The 22,593-nt window shown below is 38.3% G+C and overlaps 1 protein-coding gene across 2 annotated transcripts; it reads left to right on the top strand.

Annotated features, from left to right (window-relative positions):
• The first annotated feature begins 169 nt into the window (after positions 1–169).
• On the top strand, positions 170–21,246 carry Nifk (nucleolar protein interacting with the FHA domain of MKI67). 2 transcript variants are annotated; one of them, XM_026408877.2, is made up of 7 exons: positions 170–310; positions 9,777–10,078; positions 11,046–11,183; positions 15,620–15,728; positions 17,889–18,100; positions 20,021–20,158; positions 20,713–21,243. In XM_026408877.2, exons 2-7 carry the CDS (start codon positions 9,968–9,970, stop codon positions 20,917–20,919), a joined length of 915 nt encoding a protein of 304 aa, XP_026264662.2. In that variant the 5' UTR covers positions 170–310; positions 9,777–9,967; the 3' UTR covers positions 20,920–21,243. The 2 variants fall into 2 exon arrangements, with proteins under 2 accessions (XP_026264662.2, XP_077658454.1); XM_077802328.1 differs by lacking the exon at positions 170–310 and having other exon boundaries at positions 9,804–10,078; positions 20,713–21,246.
• The last annotated feature ends 1,347 nt before the right edge of the window (positions 21,247–22,593 follow it).

Here is a 22,593-nt window from a genome sequence, read left to right as displayed (position 1 = left end):
TTCAGACTGGCGCTTCAGACAGGCATCGCCGGAAACAGCCCGCGAAGGGGGCCTAGGGAGCACCTGAGCCTGCGGGAGGCGGGGGCGGCTTGGAGGTGGTGCCGGCTCTTGGGGCTGTCCGCTAGTGCATGTGTGTGTGTTTTATTTACAACAGCGGACGGGGCGGGGCGGGGAGGGGGTGGAATCCGTCACAGCCAAAGGGAAGGCGTCCTACCTGCAGACGGAGGTAGAGAAAGGCCGACTTCGTGTGAACCTAGGGCGCTAATGCGTTCGTCGTTGAAAAAAATACACGGAAAAGTAAAAGGACGGAGTGAGTAGGGGATGGAATGGGAATGAAAATTTCCTCGGTACATCATTTTTATTCTGAGATCTTTGATTCAATTACCTATTTTTAAATTAAATGGCTTTTTTTTTAAGTGTGTGCGATGAAAGTTTCTCTTGTCCGCTAACACCTCCTTCCGCTGGATCCCTTTGCTGAGGCTAGTACTGTCAATCGAGTCGTTTGTCCCTTGAGAGTTTTTCTGCGCATCTACCCTACAAATAAATGTGTGGTGTGTGGGTGTGTATGATGCATTCTCCAAATGAATTAGAAAAATTCTCATCAAAGAAATGATAATGGGTTATTTGCTTTGTACCAGACATTATTCTAAAGTCTTTATGTGAAAGATCATGTTTAATACTCATTATAGTCCTGGGAAGATACCTGACAAATGACGTTACTGTGGTTACAAATTCATGGACTCTGAAGTCTAGTGTACCTAAGTGTTGAAGCTGGGAACCACACGCTTGATCTTAATCACTATGCTATTATTGCCTCTACTGTTTCACAGTAATAGTCGCCGGTTTTTAAAAATATCTTATCCCAGCCTGGTGGGGTGGCCCAAGCCTGTAATCCCAGCCACTCAGGAGGCTGAGGCAGGAGGCCAATCTCAGCAAATTTAGTGAGACCGTAAACAATTTAGTGAGACCCTATCTCAAAATTAAACAAAAGGGGCTGGAGTAGCTCACAAAGCGCCCAGGTGTTCAATCACCAAGACAAAAACAAACTTTATCTGATTTAATCCCCACACTCCTGTTACATAAGCAGACAGTCTCAATTTTCACAGTTTCCCCAGAGACAGGATTTTTAAAAATGTTTTGCCTGTGTACCTCAGACATGCGCCATTTGTGGTACAAGATTCTCCAGAGTAGAGTCTTATAATATTTTCCTCCCCCTCGCACATACAATGAAGAAAGCAGTAGGAACTAATATTAAGACTTAATACCTGCCAAACATATTCTTCGTGTATTAACTGACTTCATAGAAATCCAAATTACATTTTTCATTACAAATTCAGAGTGCCTCTCCATGCCAACTCAAAAAATATGACTTTCAAATTTCTAGCAGGAATAAGAATCTTCCAAATCATTTCTCTCCTGAAATTCTAAATTAGTTAAAATTTTAAAAAAACGGAAAAAAATACATACAAAATTTATTAGGTACATAAAGCATGGGAGCATCAGACTCCTAAGAAGGTTTTTTTTTAAGCATCCCCTGAGAGTCTTGTCTTTTTCTTTTCTTTTCTTTTCTTTTTTTTTTTTTTTTTTAGTCAACTCAGAATTAATCCTTCTCTCTATAAACTAGGAGGAAGGACAAAGGTGGTATAGGCCTATAGTCCCAACTACTGGGGAGGCTGAGGCAGAGGGATCACTTGAGTCCAGGGATTGGAGACCAGCCTGGACAACATAACAAGACCCCATCTCAAAAGGAAAAAAAAGTAAAAGAAATAAAAGTTGATGAGATTTCTAAATGATATATGCCAAACACTACTTTCTATCCCTGAATCTGACTATTCTAGATACTTAAAATGAGCATGGTCTTGAAATATGTGTCCTTTTTTGCCTGGTTTATTTCACTTAAAATAATGCCTTCAGGGTTCATCCATGTCTTTCCATGTCAGAAGGAAATTCCTTTGTCTTTTTCTTTTTCTTTTCTTTTCTTTTCTTTTTTTGGATCATAAACAAAATGTGGATAATACCACATTTTGTTTATGATCCATCCATCCGTGGACACTCAAGTTGCTTCCACTTTTTGATTGTGAATAATGCTGCTATAAAAATGAGTGTACAAATATCTGTGAAGTCCTTGCTTTCATTTCTCATGTGTATATATCCAGAAGTAAAATCGCTGGATCATAAGTTAATTCTGTGTTTAATTTTGTAAAGAATCACCAAAATGTTTTCCACAGCAGCTGCACCATTTTACATTTCCACCATTTTACATTTCCAATTTCTTCACATACTTCAACACTTGTTATTTTCTGTGTGATTGTATATGTACACATGCTTATATCAGCCATCTTAATGGATGTGAAGTGGTATTTTTGATTTGCATTTTCCTAATGATTAGGATATTGAGCATTTTCATGTGTTTGTTTATCTTCCTCAGATAAATATGTAGTCCATTCAAGCTTTGCCTCACTATGTTGCTGAGGCTGGCCTCAGAGTCATGATCCTCCTACTTCAGTAGGGAGTAACAAGAGACTACAGATGTGCGCTAAAGCACCTGGTCCTTTGTCTATTTTTTAATTGAGTTGTTTGTTTTTGCTGAGTTTTAGGAATAGTTTGCATATTATAGATGTTAGTCCCTTATCAGATGTATCTAGCATTTGCCTTTTCCTCCTGTTGATAGTGTCCCTTCATGCATAAAGCTTCATAATTTTGATGAAGTCCAGTTGACTGACTTTTCCCTTTGTTGCTTGTGCTTTTGATGTCATATATAAGAAATCATTACTGAATACAATGTCATGAAGCTTTTCCCGTTTTCTTCTAAATGTTTTATAGTGATTGGTCTTATGTTTCGTTCTTTGTTCCATTTTAAGAATGGTGTAAGTGTATTTTTCATACTTTTCTTGTCTGGTTTGGACATCAGGTAATGCTAGTGTAGGGAGCCCACTTTGAGCCATAGAATTGGTTTGAAGATTATTTTAAGCTGCAGACATTGCAAATTCAAAAGATGTAAAAAAATCCTTCTGGGAGCTTCCTTTATCATCCTAAAAGAAGCAACCTCATGGAATTGAAGCTGCCATAATTTCCTTCTTCAGGGGAATATCATGGTGTAAAGAAGTCTTAAGTGGTTATCACAAATTCTTCTCCCAAAACCTCAATTAAAAAAAAAAAAACCTACTTCTTGTTCTTATAGAAACCTTCCCCCGTATTCTCTTTTCCCAACTTATATCTACTAAGCCTCTAACTTCAACCAGTTAGTAACTAGCTCCTCCTTTTGTTAGCATCAGCGTATATAAAAATAAGTCTTTGGGAGGAGTTTGTTGTTGATGATTTGCTTTTTGTTTGTTTACTTTCAGTAGTGGGGATTGAACCCAGGGCCTCATGCATGCTAGGATTGGGGGAGTTTTCTATAAAAAGACTTATTCGGAACTATAAGTTGATGGTGGTGTTGAGTTCTTCTGTGCCCTTGCTGATTTTCTGTTCTGTTAATCTTTTATCAGTTTAATTTGCTAGTCCTTATACATTGAACAAAAGAGAGGAAAAGTTTTTCCTCCTCAACACTAGCTTCATAAAATGAACTAAAGAGTGTTTCTTCTTACTTCATATTCTGAAAAAGATTATACAGAATTAGTATTAATTCTTCTTTAAACATTTGGTAAATTTCTCCATTGAAAACTGGGATTGGAGATTTCTTTTGGGGAACTTTTATTTCAAATTCCATTTATAGTACTACTCAAATTATTTAATATTAAATGAGTTATAGTTACGCACGTGTGTAAGTGTGTGTGTGTGTGTGTGTGTGTGTGTGTGTGTGTGTGTGTGTGTTTGAGATAGGATCTCACTAAATTTCTTGCCCAGGGTGGCCTCTTATTTGTGGTCCTCCTGCCTCAGCTTCCTGAGTAGCTGGAATTATTTTTTAGTTCTAAAATTTCCATTTTATTTCTTTCTTTTTTTTTTTCCAAAACTGGGGCTTGAACAAGAGGCACTCTGCCACTGAGCTATATTCCCAGGCCCTTTTCATTTTTTACTTTGAGACAGTGTCTTGCTAAATTGCCAAGGCTGGCCTCAAACTTGCCATCCTCCTGCTTCAGCCTATAAGTAGCTAGGATTACAAGTATGCATATCACCACACCTATCTTCCATTTTACTCTATCTTCTATATTACTGCCCGAACTTTCTGTTTCTTTGTTGAGACTTTTTTCATTCATTTCAAGTATGTTCTTATTTGCTCATTGAAGAATTTTTATCATAGTTGCTTTAAAATCTTTGTCATATAATTCTAACATCTATGTCACCTTGGTATTATAATCATATTAGTCCTTTTGGGCTTTTATAATAGAGTATCAAATACTGAATGGCTTGACTAGGGCTATGGCACATGCCTGTGATCCCAGTTACTCAGAATCTGAGACAGGAGTATCACAATTTGAGGCTAGTCTCAGTACTTTGGTGAGACCCAATCTCAAAAAATAAAAAGTGCTTGGAGTATACTTAGTGGTAGAACACCCCTGAGTTCAATATCTAGTACAAAAAAAACAGTGTTTTATAAACAATGAAAATTTACTTCTGACACTTCTGGAGGCTGGAAAGTCTAAGATTCAGGGACCAGCAGATTCAGTGTCTGCTGAGGGCGGTTGCCTGGTTCACGAATGACCATCTTTTCACTGTGTCCTTATATAGTGGAAGGAGGTAGAGAGCTTTTGGGCCTCTTTTAAAAGTCACTCATCAGATTCCTGAGAGCTCTGATCTTGTGATCTTATCACGTCACAAAGGTCCCTCCTCATACCACCATCTTCGGGATTATGGTTTTTAACATACTAATTTGAGGCAGTGAACACAAGTGTTCAGACTAGCAGAATCTATTCATTATGTTTTCTTGTTCAATTTGAGCTCTTCCTGGTTCTTGGTATGGCAAGAGACTTTCTACTGAAATCTGAACTTTTTTCACCGTTGTTGGGGTGCTGGGGATGGAACCCAGGGCCTTGCACATACTAAGCAAATACCATACCACTGAGCTACACCCCAGTCGAAACCTGAACATTTTTGTATCATGCTATAAGACTCTGGATCTTATTTAAATATGTTTTAAAGGGCTTTTTCTGACACTGCTCCAGCAAGGAATGGAGAACACTGCTTTTTGCTGCCAGTTGGGGGAATAAGACCAATCTCCCCTCCCATTGGCCTCCATTGGCACCCAGGGCAGGGTCTCCTCATTATTTCTGGGTAGGGATGGATGTCCAGTCTCACACATGGTCTCCACTGACACTGTTACTAGTAGGTGATATCATCAACTGATGGGATGAAGGTCCCAACTTCCTTCAGGGTCTTCTCTGACACCATGATGACAGGGATGTTAGAGCACATCATCGAGCTTCTTGAAGGAAGAAGTCTAGGCTCCCCACTCAGACTTTGTCTGCACATGGTTGGGGGGATGGAGAGCATCCCAGCTTTATCTGAAAAAAAAGGCATTGTTTTTCAGAAAAAAATCAGTTTTTTTCTGTGGTGTTTGGCTAGAATAGAGGCAGTATCATAAAAGTTTTCTGTCAGGCAGGGGATGTAGCTTAGTGAAGAGTCCTTGCCTGACATGCATTGGAGTCCTGGGTTAGATCCCCAGCACCAACTCACCCACCCACCCACCTCCACCACCAAAAAAAAAAAAAAAAAAACAGAGAAAGAGCAGAAGGTAAAATACAGGGCTGGAGATGTAACACAATGATAGAGCACTTGTCCAGCACTATAAAAATAACTAACTTTTAAATTAGCTTTATTTCTTTATAGCTGCCCCCTTCTTGATCCTTCGGCCAAAGAGAACAGATTTTTGGCATTTCTTGGTGACCGGCTTCTTCAGCACCAAATCTGAGATATATAAGAAAAAAAGTAAATAAATAAACAGTGGAACTTGCCACTGTGTCATTTCGTAGGCCCTGAGGCCCCTAGCTTTCTGCCTTCTTCTCTACTTTTCAGGGTCTCATTATGTTTAATTTATATATAATGCCCAGGGATTTTAGTTGCACTTAAAGGAAGGAATAAGGGAAAGTTTATCTACTCCACCTTTCCAGAAGCAGAATTCTCCATGGAGAATTTGTATGACAGAAATTGACACATGTCAAGAATTCTGAAAACCAGGTTCTGTTCTAGGCAGGGCAGCCATAGGCATTTAAGCAGGGCAATGATGAAATCAAAGGGAACTGACCAAACCGTAGCCCTCTATTCAAAGTGATTGAACATGCAAGGTGGCAATTTAGGAAGAGTTACTGACTTCCCAGGAGTTAATCTGCCATCTCCTGGGCTCCCTTTACCTAATAGGCAGCTTTGCTAACTGAGCACCCATCCTTCTCAGGAAAGCAGCACCTGGAAGATTTGATGAATTGTATTCTCTTCTTTCTATGCCAGCACTACTATCAGTGACTAGTACTCAGGAAGTGTTTGGATGCCGTGGCAAGGTTCATAACATGTTTAGGGAATAGAATGTACTTGAAGATCGTGGTTAAGTCTCCAAACTTAGAAATCCCTGCTTCCGTCAGAAAAGTGACAGGAAGAGAGAACTCCAGCAGGATCTTCCCAAACCTCATCAAGAAGAAGAAAATTTCACCAAATACCCATTTAGAGAAAACTTCCCATGGAAAGAAAAGAATCTTTGCAGAGCAGATGAAAAGATGAGCGAGCCATGTATGTAAAGATCCAGACAAAAGACAAGACAAAATTTCTCAAGAAAAATTGGGGTGCACCACTATTATCAAAGCTGGCTTATGTCCCATGAGAGAAAAGCTTATGACATCATGTTGATGGAATGCATTGGCTGAAAGAGACCTTGATAAGAAAAGAAAATGCTATGTCAGACCAAAAAATATTGAGGAAGAATACAAATATTTCAAAAAGTATCCTCAAGTCAACTTATATCTGTAATTCCAGCAACTCGAAGGGATGAAGCAGGAAGATTACAAGTTTAAAGTCAGCCTAAACAATTTAGCAAGATGCTATCTCAAAATAACTGAACAATTAAGAGGGCTTAGTGATAAATGCCTCTGGGCCCAATCCCCAGTATGGGGCCAGGGTGGGAGAAGGAGAGTAGTATCATCATATCTCAGATGTTGCTCAGAGAATCTCCTGGATGATCAAGTCCCTGAAGAAGGATGTAGAGGCTGTGATGACCCCAGGATCCAGGTAACAGTGCCCCATTTGGACCAGATACCACCAACCCAAGGTTAGGATCACAGCAGGACCTCCACAAGAGCAAGACAGAGCAGTCTTTTCCACACTACACAACACAGGAGACCTCTTTATTAACCCCTCCCCACACAAATGAATGCCACATGCCTAAGATTGGGTCCTCCACAGCATTCTGTTAGAGGTCAGGTATTACCAAGATATTCCAGGAGACAGTTCTTGAAAACCTTCCCCCACTTCTAGAAAGTGAGGCAGAACCTCCCCAGGAATAATCACTGTGAGTCTTTACTGGTCCATTGCCCCCTCCAGTGGCAAGAAGTTCCAGCCTCTGTCCACACAACCAGGTGACAGATGCAGTTCACCTTCCATGTTTATTCTAGCTTGTAATGAAACCATTTCTGAAGCTCTAGAACCTCAGGAAGATAATTTCTTCTCTATTAAAAAGACTTTTCTCCTTCCTTTTGGTGCTGTTAACGTGATAACACAATGGCTCACATGGATGTGTGACAAAATTACAATTTGTAAGATGTTTTACAACTATAGAACATATATGAATCTCACAGTTCACTGCTTCCATTTCATCTGTAGATCGTGTAATTATAGGGTTTTGTTTATTTGTTAGTGGTACTGTGGATTGGACCCAGGGCCTCATATGTTTTAGGCAGCCCTCTATTAATGAGTTACATCCCTAGCTGTTTTGTTTTGTTTTGAGATAGAGACTCCTTAAATGCAGGCTTGACCTTGAACTTGAAATTTTCCTTCTTTAGTCTCCCAAGGAGTTGGGATTACAAGGGGCACAACTCCACACCAGACTTAATTATAGTATTTTTGAAGTTGTTAACAAATTCACTATGGGCTGGGGATGTGGCTCAAGCGGTAGCTCTCTCGCCTGGCATGCGTGCGGCCCAGGTTCGATCCTCAGCACCACATACAAACAAAGATATTGTGTCCGCCGAGAACTAAAAAATAAATATTAAAATTCTCTCTCTTTCCCTCTCTCTCTTTAAAAATAAAAACAAATTCACTAAAGTAATCCAGAAATATGGCAATCATTTTTTATGTCCTAAAATAATTTTTCTCATTTGTTTTTACTGCTTTAAGTGATTATACAACAGTTCAAATGGAAATGTCATAAGATGATAATTTCTAGGATAGTGTTTTTTAAATTTACATCTATAGAAATGTTAATATTATAAATTGTTTCTATCTTGTTTGGTTTTTACATAGTGAAATCAGTAAATTTTTATTGCTAGTTAGGAAGACTTTTCTGTTGATCCAAAAACAGCATTTTTTGTTCTTTCTTGTAGAGTAATTTTGAATTTTCTCCTTTTTAGTTGCACTGCTGAAGTTAAATGTGTATATAATTGCTCAAACAGAAGCTCAGCAAAATTGTAATTCTTAAGATTATATTTTGTAGGTATGGTTTATTTAGAAGTTAATTTTCTGAGTCATATGTTTTCTTTCCTTGAATTTCTAGACAGCATAAGGGTAGTCCTCCAGTTGATGCTCTTTCCAGAACAGTATCTGGAATTTTATATGAGTAACCTTGCCATAAAGAACATTTTGTAGGGAAGGCAGAATTTTACATTTGCTCTCTTAAGAGATTTTTTTTCAGCTGGGTAAGAGAATTAAATCTACATAAGAAAAATCAACAGGGAAAAAGAATATAAATTTATTTAATTCAAGTTTTATGTGGTACAGGAGTCTTCATAAGGACATGAAGAATCAAAGATACAGAGATATAAATATATGCCAGCTTAGATAATGAGTAGTAAATTATGAAGATAGGAAAAGCATAGATAATTGAGCTGGGACAATTAATTGGGTAAAATGGATGGGAGAATCAGGATTAGTCTAAAAAAGGTTGGTTTTACAGATTTCCCTCTGCCTCAACTTCTTGTCCTTGATGATAAGAATGGTACTTTCCTTTTGGTATAGCAAGGACAAAGAGTTTCATCTCTTGCACCTGCTGTTTTTGAAGTGGCCTTAACTCAAATAGTATGCTCCTTGTTTTCTTAACTTCTTCCATTTGAAACTCAAAAGTTCACTTCTACGGAGCTGAATTGACTGTAATGGTAATATTAATTTGTTTACAAAACAACAAAAAAGGAGATTTAAAAAAAAAAAACCTCTAAGCTGGGCAGGGGGTGCTCATCTGTCTGTAGTACCAGTTAACTCGAGAGGCCAAGCAGGAGCATCACTTAAACCCAGGAGTTTGAGCCCAGCCTGGAAGGTATAGTGAGACCCTGTTTCAGTCACATGACTGAAAAAAGGAAAGAGCAAACTAATGGAAGAATATTTTACAAGATCTGAAGGGCACAGATATAGTTTTGTAGTTATTTTTTAAAAATTCTTTTTGAAACCGGGCACCATGGTGCACGCCTTTAAACCCAGTTAATAGCCAATATGCTTATTTCTAGACCTACTCAAGTTAGGAGTCAATGTGAGCTAAAAAGTGAGCAATTTAGTGAGACCCTGTTCAAAATAAAATATATATATATATATATATATAAAGGACTGTGGATGTAGCTCAGAGATAAAGCGCCGCTGGGTTCAAACCCCAGTATGAAAAGCAGAAAAAGAAAACGGTTTTGAAACTTGACTGTTCTGGACGTTCCAAGTTGACAGGTGAAAGGTACGAGGAGAAGAAAACGTGCCCGGCCAGCAGGGAGCGCCAAGCGGCGCTATCCTTTGTGCCACGCCCTCGGGTCTTGCCACGCCCCTCTCCCGCTTCTACTTCCGCTTCCGAGGAGTCGAGGGCCCGCATTTCCGGGAGCGCGCCGCGTGGAGTTGTGTTGCTGCGGGTCTCAACATGGTGGGGTCTCCGTTCGTCGTCCCACCCGGGCCGATTCTTTCTCTGAACCCGCAGGAAGACGTCCAGTTTCAGAAGGAGGTGCAGCACTTCCGCCAGCGCGTAACCCAGGTGAGCGGACGCACGGTCCGGGCTGCGAGGGAAGGCGGTGAGTCTTGCCGGGAGCTTTCCGGATCGCGCGGTTCGCGGCCCGGACGCGGCCTGCCTTCCCTGGGCTTCTGCTACCTCCAGGGCCTTCCACAGTGAGCTCCCGACCGAATGGGGGACCGACCTTATGAGTTTAGAGGCCAGGGTGCACGAGACGAGGAGGTTTACTCTGATGGAGAAATACTGTGGGGTTTGGTCGCTAAATTTTAGGATGTTCCTGTGGAGACTAGCGGGAGGCATGGGGTGCACGCAGGAGAAGAAGGGAACCAGCAGAGGGGTTCCCACAGATTAATACCATGTTAGGGGATGTCAGGCTTCTGCTTTACCGCCCAAAATTACATGCCCGGTAGTTTGGGAGTTAAGATATTATTTACCAAGTTCCCTTTGCTGATTGGAGCCCTTGACATCAAGTTTATATTTTCCTTGGTTGTCCCAAATTGTGATTGTCCCAAATCCTCAAATCAAAGCACAATATATATTGTGAAATATATATATTCTTACTGAAGATAAGAAAGTGATCACAGAGACACTCAGAGGTTAGTCTACATGTGAAGGTTAACAAGCTTCTGGAAAAATGTTCCATTAGATAGGAATAAACAGTGATTTGCGTCGAAAGTTGAAGGACGCACTCTATGGAATTCTTTGGGTGGAAGATCTAAAGTGATGTAATCAGATATTTACTTGCTTGTCTATCCACTCAGCCTAACCTCCAAAGCATGTACTTGATGCTGGTGCTGGGAATTCAGGCCTGAGAAAACAGTGGCAATTGTCCTTGTGGGGATATAGACAACAAACAACTAATTCTTTAAATTATTGCTATGACAAGTAAAAATATAGGGTAGGTTCTTCAGCAGAGCACTAGAGTTTTGAAAGCTTTGTTGCAATGTTCATGTTTTTAAAATGTTTTTTTATCTGGTCTTTTTGTCTTCAGCAAAAAAAGGAAGAAAAACTTATTCCTGGAGTAATTTTTGTGGGCCATCTGCCTCCAGCACTTTATGAAACCCAAATCAAAGCATATTTCTCCCAGTTTGGCACTATTACAAGATTTAGACTATCCAGAAGTAAAAAGGTGAGTTTTCTTAAGCCAAATTGAATTGATAGTTTTGTTTTTGAATATCACTTTTAACAGATTACAGATCATGCTTACATATTATTGCTTATCAGATTTCAGAAAAGGGGATGAGATTTAAACAGCCTTGAGAAAAGTCAGTGTTATTCTAAATATTTTGCCAAAGTGATTGTCCCAAATCCTCAAATTAAATTGACAGTCTTGGTAAATGAGCCATATTACCTTGTGGCTCCTAGGCCCAGGGATAAATGAACTTAAATTCGAAGACCGGGTTCATCTTGTTTGCCTCATAGAGCCAACTCTTTAATAGCAAAAGTTTATATAGTAAGTAGTTAAGGATAAGTATTCTGTAGTTGGAGTACCTAAGTTTGAGGCCTAGCTATACTAGTGACTAGCAACTGCTTGTCTGACCATGGACAAATTATATAACTTCTTCCTGCTTCATTTTTTGTGATCTAAAATAAAATTTTAAAAACCCACAATTTTCTAAAAATATTTTAACAAAAGGCAAAGAGGTAATGAATTTAAAGTTCTTAGAATTAAATACCATAAATGTTATTGTTTTATCATACTTAATCTTCTAAGAAAAAAAGACTTATGTGGTTTATTTCAAGAACAAAGGAGTGGCCCACTTCATTTATTTCCTCCACACATTTATTGGTTGTAGCTGAGACATCTAGGATATATACCCATTTTCTGCTAGTTGTCCTAAAACAGCAGATTTTAAATTTTATATTGTCTAAACAATATCTCAACATTAAATGAATTGATGCTGGAATATAACTCAGTGGTAGAGAACTTGCCTTATATAGCACTGTGTGCTATATATGTTTCGTTTTGTCTTCCATTATTTTGTTTTTGAGACAGGATCTTGCTGAGTTTGAACTTGGAATCCTGCTTCGGCCTCTTGAGCCCCTGGGATTACAGGCATGCACCACCACACCCAGTTTACATATGTTTTTAAAGGGAATCTTAAATTTCCATCTCACCAGAATAACATTTTTTTGTGTTTCCCTCTGCCTTCTTTTTCTCCATTTATCTACTTATAATAGTTTCTTATATGGAGATTTCAAATATCCTGAAGTTGACTAGAGAATAAATTAGGTGTCTACCATACAGCTTTATCAAATATCAATTCATATAGCTTTATCAAATATCAAATTGATTTACTTTTTTTTTTATTAATTATAAACTATAGAATGAATTTGGAAGTTCTCCCTCTTTTTCTATTTCCTGAAATAGCTTGAAAAGTATTGGTGTTAGTTCCTCTTTAAAGGTTTTGTAAAACTCTGCTGTATACCCATCCAGTCCTGGGCTTTTCTTAGTTGGTAGTCTTTTGATGGTTTCTTCTATTTCCTCTATTGTTATTGGTCTGTTTAGGTTGTCTATATCCTCCTGGCTCAATCTGGGCAGATCATAGGACTCAAGGAATTTATCTATGCCTTCAGTATCTTCTATTTTATTGGAGTATAAGGATTCAAAGTAATTTCTGATTATCTTCTGTATTTCTGAAGTGTCTGTTGTGATATTGCCTTTTTCATCCCGTATGCTAGTAATTTGGGTTCTCTCTCTTCTTCTCTTCGTTAGCATGGCTAAGGGTCTGTCAATTTTATTTATTTTTTCAAAGAACCAGCTTTTAGTTTTGTCAATTTTTTCAATTGTTTCTTTTGTTTCAATTTCATTAATTTCAGCTCTGATTTTAATTATTTCTTGCCTTCTACTTCTTTTGCTGTTGTTTTGCTCTTCTTTTTCTAAGATTTTGAGATGAAGTATGAGATCATTTATTTGTTGGTTTTTTCTTTTTTTGAGGAATGAACTCCAAGCAATGAATTTTCCTCTTAGAACTGCTTTCAATGTGTCCCATAGATTCCGATATGTTGTGTCTGTGTTTTCATTTAACTCTAGGAATTTTTTAATTTCCTCCTTGATGTCTTCTAAAACCCATTGATCACTCAGCAACCTATTGTTCATTCTCCAGGTGATGCTTGATTTTTCCTTTCTTCTTTTATCATTGATTTTCAGTTTCATTCCATTATGATCAGATAAGATGCATGGTATTATCTCTACCCCTTTGTATTGTCTAAGAGTTGCCCTGTGACATAGTATATGGTCTATTTTTGAGAAGGTTCCATGTGCTGCTGAGAATCCATTTGCACCAAAATGAATCTGAATCCCTATCTCTCACCGTGCACAAAAGTTAACTCAAAATGGATCAAGGAGCTTGATATTAAATCAGAGACACGGCATCTGATAGAAGAAAAAGTTGGTTATGATCTACACGCTGTGGGATCGGGCTCCAAATTCCTCAATAGGACACCCATAGCGCTAGAGTTAACAAATAGAATCAACAAATGGGACTTACTCAAACTAAAAAGTTTTTTCTCAGCAAAAGAAACAATAAGAGAGATAAACAGGGAGCCTACATCCTGGGAACAAATCTTTACTCCACACACTTCAGATAGAGCCCTAATAACCAGAATATACAAAGAACTCAAAAAATTAGACAATAAGATAACAAATAACCCAATCAATAAATGGGCCAAGGACCTGAACAGACACTTCTCAGAGGAGGACATACAATCAATCAACAAGTACATGAAAAAATGCTCACCATCGCTAGCAGTCAGAGAAATGCAAATCAAAACTACCCTAAGATACCATCTCACTCCAGTAAGACTGGCAGCCATTAGGAAGTCAAACAACAATAAGTGCTGGAGAGGATGCGGGGAAAAGGGCACTCTTGTTCATTGCTGGTGGGACTGCAAATTGGTGCAGCCAATTTGGAAAGCAGTATGGAGATTTCTCGGAAAGCTGGGAATGGAACCACCATTTGACCCAGCTATTCCCCTTCTCGGTCTATTCCCTAAAGCCCTAACAAGAGCATGCTACAGGGACACTGCTACATCGATGTTCATAGCAGCTCAATTCACGATAGCAAGACTGTGGAACCAGCCTAGATGCCCTTCCATAGATGAATGGATAAAAAAAATGTGGCATTTATATACAATGGAGTATTATTCTGCATTAAAAAATGACAAAATCATAGAATTTGGAGGGAAATGGATGGCATTAGAGCAGATTATGCTAAGTGAAGCTAGTCAATCTTTAAAAAACAAATACCAAATGACTCCTTTGATATAAGGGGAGTTAACAAGGACAGGGTAGGGACGAAGAGCTTGAGAAGAAGATTTACATTAAACAGGGATGAGAGGTGGGAGGGAAAGGGAGTGAGAAGGGAAATTGCATGGAAATGGAAGGCGATCCTCAGGGTTATACAAAATGTCATATAAGAGGAAAGGAGGGGTAAGACAAGATAATACAAATGGAAGAAATGATTTACAGTAAAAGGGGTAGAGAGAGAAAAGGGGAGGGGAGGGGAGGGGAGGGGGGATAGTAGAGAATAGGACAGACAGCAGAATACATCAGACACTAGAAAGGCAATATGTCAATCAATGGAAGGGTAACTGATGTGATACAGCAATTTGTATACGGGGTAAAAGCGGGAGTTCATAATCCACTTGAATCAAACCGTGTAATATGATGTATTAAGAACTATGTAATGTTATGAACGACCAATAAAAAAAAATAATAATAATAATAATTATAAACTATAGCATTCTGTAAGGTGTGTGTTTGGGATTTTTTTTGTTTTGGTTTTTTGTTTCCTTTAGTAATCTGTTTTGAGCTTTATTCATGTAACTGGTGCATTATTCTGTTTTGGTTTGGTTTGGTTTTTTTTTTAAGAGAGAGAGAGAATTTTAATATTTATTTTTTAGTTTTCGGCGGACACAACATCTTTGTATGTGGTGCTGAGGATCGAACCCGGGCCACACACATGCCAGGCGAGCTCGCTACCGCTTGAGCCACATCCCCAGCCCTGGTTTGGTTTTTTTGCCTGTAGTTTATTTGCTTATTTTTGTATGTGGTGCTAAGGGTTGAACCCAGTGCCTCACCCATGCTAGACAAGTGCTAAGGTTTCTACAGTTTTTCACACTTTTTTTCTTTCGACAGTACTGAGGATCGAACCCAGGGTGTTGCACATGCTAGTCAGTCTCTCTACCATTGAGTTATATCTCCAACTACAGTTTTTCTATTGGTAAAGCATCATATAACATGCTTGGTATTAGGAATTTATGACTAGTAAGACTGCTAGTTAGCAAAGAACTGTGGGAACTGCCAGATTTCCTTTATAAATGGGACATTGCTATTGAAAATATTCTAGCCATAGTAATCATGTGTTTATATAAAAATCCACTGTTTGGATGACTTTGTATTCCCCCACCCCAGACAATCCCTGGAATACATGAATTAAAGTTGGAATTATAGGTATCAAAATTGCTGATAAGGTACTAATGAGTATTATTTAAATTTAAGGCAATTTAGGGGTTGATGACTTGTTAGAGTATAATTATTTTTGTGGTGGATTTCCATTGCAGACTGGAAATAGCAGAGGCTATGCCTTTGTGGAGTTTGAGTCTGAAGATGTTGCCAAGATAGTTGCTGAAACAATGAATAACTACCTTTTTGGTGAAAGACTCTTGGTGTGTAAGTGCTCTTATCTTACCCTGGACTTCCGTGGATGCTTCTGTTGGTGCATGACTGATGTGAAAGACAGATGGCTTAGCTGCTTTGGATATGTCACTTCATCTCTGGGATGGTTCTTGTAAGGAGTGGTACAAGGATGTAAGTTTTCCAGGAAGGTTATGTTTTTTCTAGCATGAAAACAATATATACACTGAGATGGAATTGATCAAATTACTTCAGGGATGTTTGAGGGAAGCTGCTAATCTATCCTCAGTGGGTAGTGAGAAAACCTTCCTTTGGGAGGTATTATTTAAATTGAATCGTGGAGGTTAAGCAGGAGGGAACCAGGTGAAGGGGTGGGAATGATGAAGCTGCTTTGACATTCTTTATATAGTTGTAGGCATAGGTAGGTTTTTCTAGAATAGTATTTTGGGGACTCTAGCATGCAAAAAGGAGTAAATTTTACAGCACAAGCCAGAACATGTACAGATGTACATAACTAGATAAACATAACTGAAGAAAAAGTCCAGTGACATAATTCTTAAACCCCTGTTTAAGAATTGGTGTTCTCTTCAGCTAAATTGATTTTATTGCCCCAAAAGGCCACTGTGAGTTTGAAAAATATTGCTTTTACATCACGTCGTTGAGTATAGAGTGGCCATGATTGTTGTATTTGCCTTGTTCTTAGTAAAGTTGAGTATTATACTTACTGACCATGGGAATTCATCTTTTGTGAATTGTCTGTTCATATCTTTTGCCTTGGCTTAATATCTTTCACAAAAACTCTTTCCTAGCTTCCGTGTTACATTATTTTGTGAATATTTGCATACTGCAGTGTAGTCATTGTTACCCTTCGCTCTGTTCTATTTGTTTTCCTGGCTTTATATTTTGAATTCAGGTCTACAGAGAAACAGAACAGCATGAAGAACATACTGCTCTCTTGAATTCACCTTTTTTTAAATATTCTGATACATTGACTTTATCTCTCCTCATCTATATAAACATACTCACTTTTGTTTCATTGATCTATTTGACATAAACAGTCATAATACTAGAACATTAAATGGCTTTGTAAGGAGTGGTACAAGGATGTAAGTTTTCCAGGAAGGTTATAGTGGAAATTTAAAAATTTTTTCTAGCATGAGAACAATATTTTCACTGAGATGGAATTAAACAAATTGCTTCAGGGATGTTTGAGGGAAGCTGCTAATCTGTCCTCAGTGGGTAGTGAGAAAACTACGCACAATCCTCCTGTCTCAGCCTCCCAAGATGCTGGGATACAGGTATATACCACTGTGCCTGGCTAAAAGACAGTTTTGAGATGACTAAAGAAACATAAAGGAGGGTAGGGCTGTTGCCTAGCATGCATGGGACACTGGGTTCGGTCCTCAGCACCACATTAAAAAAATAAAGCCGTTTTGTCCACCTACAACTATACAAACTTTTTTTTTTTTAAAGAAACATAAAGACAGACATTATATACTATGATATTGTGGTTGTGTAGGGGAATTTTCTTACTCTGAAGAGATTTATGATGGGCTAACAGCAAAGGTAAGGAATCACATTTCAAAATCAGTCTAAATGACAATGACTGCAACTCTTTCACACAAGCCATATAGGGAGTACAGGAGCAACAACACCAGATTAGAAGTTCATCCCACAAAAATTGGCAAATGGAGACAGTAATTTTTGCATTCCCAGAGATACAAGAGCATCCCTGTCCAGATTTCACTACACTTGGGAGGTAGGGAATCTGTTTCTGTCCATCCCACTTTTCCAGGTTTTTGAGCTGACAGGGCTGCCCAGGTAGCATATCTCTATCCCAGTTCCTATTGCTGTCAGAGGGACTTCCAGAAGCCTGGGAGAGATCATGGGTAACAGAATGGCTTGCCAGGAGGAAGTAGTTCAAGTAGGTGAAGTGAATAATGTTGCCTGTGCTTACAAGATCAGTGCTATACTGAGTCTGACTGTGGAAGATAGCAGAAAGGATCCCAAACAATTGGTTGTTCTGCCCCAAAGCATTAACTCACTCCATTAGGGTATAATTGGTTTATCTATTGCTCTAGTGTGAGATTACACATCATGATCATGATGTGAGAAATAACACTAGGGAAATTTCTAAAACTAACATGGAAAGCTTTTCCTACCACTTGGTTGAAAACTTTTACTTCTTTAAAATAGGTCGTTTTATGCCACCAGAAAAAGTACACAAAGAACTTTTTAAAGAGTGGAATACTCCATTTCGTCAGCCATTGTATCCAGCTGTGAAGCGGTATAATCGGAAGCGGACATTTTTTCAAAAACTGCAAATGGAAGAGCGATTTAAAAAGAAAGAAAAATTGCTCAGGAAAAAACTAGCAGCAAAAGGAATTAATTATGATTTTCCTTCATTGGTAAGCATTCCTTCATGAAATTATTTCAGTGGTTTCTCTTAGGGATAGACTTTGTACCTCACTAGTTATAAAATGTGTCTGTGACTATAAAAAGTAATCCAGTACTTATCACACATTGGGTTTTTAGGTTTTGAGTTTTTTGTTGTTTTTTTCCTCCCTTTTTCTCCTTCTGTGCTGATGATTGAACCCAGCCCAAACCTCTCACATACTAAGCATGTGCTCCAATACTGAGCTGCACTCCGTACTCCTAACCCCACATAGTAGGCTTTGACTAATTTACATACATGTTTGTGTTAATGGGGATTGAACCCAGGGGTGCTCTATCACTTAGCCACATACCCTTTTTATCAGTCTCACTAAGTCTCACCAAGGTACCCAGGCTGGCCTTGAACTTGGCAGTCCTCTTGCCTTACCTCTTAAGTCACTGGGATGGCAGACTTGTGCCACCTGTCACAGTTTGTCTTTTAAACAGCCTGTGGATTCTTCGTAAACAATTGGTAACAGATCTTATTTCTTCCATTATATGGAAGAGAGAGTCCTTTTTTAAGGAATTACTTGATTTGCTTTACCCTCCCCCCACACCCACTGAGGATTGAGCCCAGTGGTACTTTACCACTGAGCTATATCTCCAGCCCGTTTTGTTTTGGTCTGGGGATTTTGGAGACAGGGTTTGATTAAATTGTTCAGGGTGTCCTTGAATTGTGTTTCCTTCTACCTCAGCCTTCTGGGTAAAGGTAGGCGTGTACTGCCACCCCTGACTTGCATGACTTTCCTTAGTTTTTAATTTATTGAAGTTGAACCACTATTTAACCAAAAGCCATCATGCTCTTAGATTACCACTTAAATGTGACTTTACCAGAAACGTTTACTGTATGCTCTCAGTAAATATCAAGACTGTAAATTGTTCATCCCTATTACGCCATTCTAGTTAAAATTTTCTCGTGTTCTTTAGTAAGCACCAATTCTGAGATTTAAACGTACAGAAATGTGCTGAAATACACAAGCCAACATACAAGAAGATGAGTTGGCACAGATGTTCATCTAGTTCTGACTTTGTTGTAAAGGAATACTGAGGCGGCCTTGCTGAATCTTACTTTCTCCAGTCACAGTAACTAATTAGTTGTTAAGAAATGACATCTTGGACTGGGCTTGTGGCTCAGTGGTGCCGTGCTTGCCTAGCATGCGTGAGGCACTGGGTTTGATCATCAGCAACTAAAAAAAAAGTTAAAAAAAAAAAAAAAAGAAATGACATCTTTTCCCAAGTTCTTTAGGTCTTTTAACTTTATCCATAAACTAGAAGACCAATTTATCTTCCATTGGCCCACTTCCTGGTTGTTTATTTGTTGTTTTTGTTTGTTTGTTTGTTTTTTAAGAGAGAGAATTTTTTTAATATTTTTTAGTTTTCGGCGGACACAACATCTTTGTTTGTGGTGCTAAGGATCTAACCCGGGCCACACGCATGCCAGGCGAGCGCGCTACCACTTGAGCCACATCCCCAGCCCACTTCTTGGTTGTTAATTGTTTGCCAAACACAATCCCAATCACAGTCGTAAATATTCACGTCATGGCCTTTGGCCAACTGAACTGTGTGGGAGTTGGACTGTAAAACTTGAAAATGGGAAAATAAGTATTTTTTTCTGTACCCTCTTTGTACTTAGAAAAGCAGTGTGGCTTCATTGCCACAATCCTGAGCTTACCCCTGTGGGCCTATAGGGGTAGCATTTGTAACTTCTTTGTTTGAAATTTTAGCAAAACAAGGGGGAACGCGTTTCAAATAATAAAATCTTTAGAAATCTACAATTAACCAGGTAAAATTATATTTATATTATGTGCCAGATAGTAGAGAAAGAAATAGGAAGGCATAATCAAAAAATAGCTGAAAAAAATATGCAAATTGTTAAAGTCTTAATTTATTTTAAGGTTTTATCATCCAGTAAGACCAAAGATCCTTCGGATAAACCTACAAAGAAGAAAAAGTCTTCAGGCATACCAAAGAAGAAGAAGAAGCGGGTTTCTAAAGGCACTGCTGCCACTCCTGACAAGTCTATAGATAGCCAGGTAACCTGTCTTCATATTCTGGGCACAGGTATTCCAAAATAATTTCAACGAAGAAATGTGGTTTCTGCTATTATAATTTTGGTGACATTTCTGGTAGGTTTTTTTTTGTTTGTTTGTTTTTTGTTTTTTGTTTTTGTTTTTTTTTGTTTTTTTTTGTTTTTTGTTTTTTGTTTTTTTTGTAGTTGTAGATGGACAGAATGCCTTTATTTTATTTGATTATTTTTATGTGGTGCTGAGGGTCAAACCCAGTGCCTCACGTATGCTAGGCAAGTGCTCTGCCACTGAGCTACAGCCCCAGCCCATCTGGTAGTTCTTAACTGATGATAGCAGTTTGTTATCTAACATAATTGAGTATATTCCACTTAATGAGTTTCCATACTTTAGTTGATAAAACACCTACGCCCTTTATTTTCTGCAATTATATTACTGAAAGATAGATGCAAGCCAAATATAACATTGCACAAATTCTAAAACGAGAAGGGGGCTGATATTTTTGGCTAAAGTCATTTCCGCTATCATTCCACATTTATGTATTATAATCTGCTTGATTCCAGGGCCCCACACCAGTTTGTACACCAACATTTTTAGAGAAACGAAAATCTGAAGTGGTGGGAATGGATGATGATGATGATGATGATGAAATAGTTTTCAAGCTGCCCGTATATGATGCAGAAGGAGCAGTAGAGACTCCAACACCTAAACAGTCAGGGAAGAAAAGACGAAGACAAAAACCAAGCAGTGATTCTGAACGTATTATATGAGTATATATCTTCTGACAAAATGTGATGGTTTTCTTATAGTGGCTGACTATATTTTACAAGGTACAATGAAATGTAACCATCAATAGACTCAAAAGAGAAAACATGCTATTTGGAAAGCAGTCAGTACTTTGGCTTTTTTTGCCCCTATTGAAGTATGGGGGTACATCAGAGCTTGCAGTGGTTAGGCTCACACTGCCTTTGCCCTGGTCTCAGTTTTCCTATCCCCTCTTTATTTTGCCTATGTTAAAGGGTCACTGTTAACTGTAAATTTAACAACTAATCTGAAGCTATTTTTATCGACACCAAATAAAGACAGTCAATCCTGCTTATCATCTGTGTGGTTCTTGTGCACATTTAAGCCATCAGTGTATTTTAGATTTCAGCATCAGGTGGCTGAAATGAAGATTATATGGAGAGTGAAAATGTAGTTCAGATGTTCATACAGATTCACAAGTACTCATTTTTTACCAGTAATGTTAGTTTTGGGTGGGCCAGCATGAATTGATAACTACAATTTTGAATCAGTATCAAACATGAAATTGTGTCCAGGATACAAACCATGAACAGCAAATTAAATTTTTCTACACATTATTTGTAAACAAGACTTAAGGAGCTTGGAGGGGGCAAATTTCTGTGTTCTTGCTTCCCTCTTAAGTTTGTACCCTTGAAATGTGCTGTTGTGTTAATTAATCCAAATTCATTAAAATCTATCCTTCCCTACCATTTTATCACCCAATATTTGTTAAATTTGTAACATAAATGCTCTGATGTAAAACAGTTGGTTTCAAGTGTATACAAAGAACAGACAGTGACAGGCACATAGAAAATGTTCATATGGTCCAGTGAATGGGTAGCAACTTTCTGAAGCATTCTGAACTTTGTGGATCTGAAATTTCCTTGATTACCATTCTGTGAAAAGAAATAAGCTTCTCTGTTCAGAAACATGTCATGTTTTATCACCCCAAGGATTATGTGCATTCAAACACACAAAAGACGAGATAAAATGAATATTTATTCCTTACCAACCTGTCACCCATACCACCCCACAGGTAGGGTGCCATTCATTAGCCCTTCATGGGAAAGAATTTCCTGCCTGTGGAGCAGTGAGGTGGATATTTTTAATTAGCAGAGCTAAAATTATACAATTACACAGAATAGTAGATGAAGTTCTTCAGAAAATTATCAAAAGTGGCATGGATTACATTTCATAAGAGTAGTGGAACCTGAAGTGGAAATCCCTCAGCCAATATAATAAGAAAAGTCTATAGTAAGTCAAGTACAAATAAGGTGATGAGAATAAAACTAAAATTGTACAATCATGACCACAGCAATTCAAAAGCATTTTTTATAAAGATGTACACAAAATAATGCTCTGGAATTACAGGTTGTTTTCCCCTTTTTGTAATTCTAAAAAACCATGAGTACTATACTTGGCATTTGTGTGTGTGTGTGTTTGTGTAATCATAACAAAGTTGAAAAGGAATCCACGGGTAAAGTTCAGTTAGAGCCAGATATGTCATGAGATGGAGTATAAATTATTAAATAAAACAAATTTGGATTGCAGGTAATATGGCAAATGAATAAACTTAGAGGTTAAAGATTGGGTTTTCTTCCATGGTATTTGGAATGTGTGTAGCAGTGTCCAAGGCAACTGATGATTATGACTGGAAATTG

This window comes from Urocitellus parryii, chromosome 1, assembly GCF_045843805.1.
Source record: "Urocitellus parryii isolate mUroPar1 chromosome 1, mUroPar1.hap1, whole genome shotgun sequence".
Classification (NCBI taxonomy): domain Eukaryota; kingdom Metazoa; phylum Chordata; class Mammalia; order Rodentia; family Sciuridae; genus Urocitellus; species Urocitellus parryii.
Note: the sequence above shows the minus strand (reverse complement) of the source record. Positions and strands in the feature narration are given on the sequence as shown.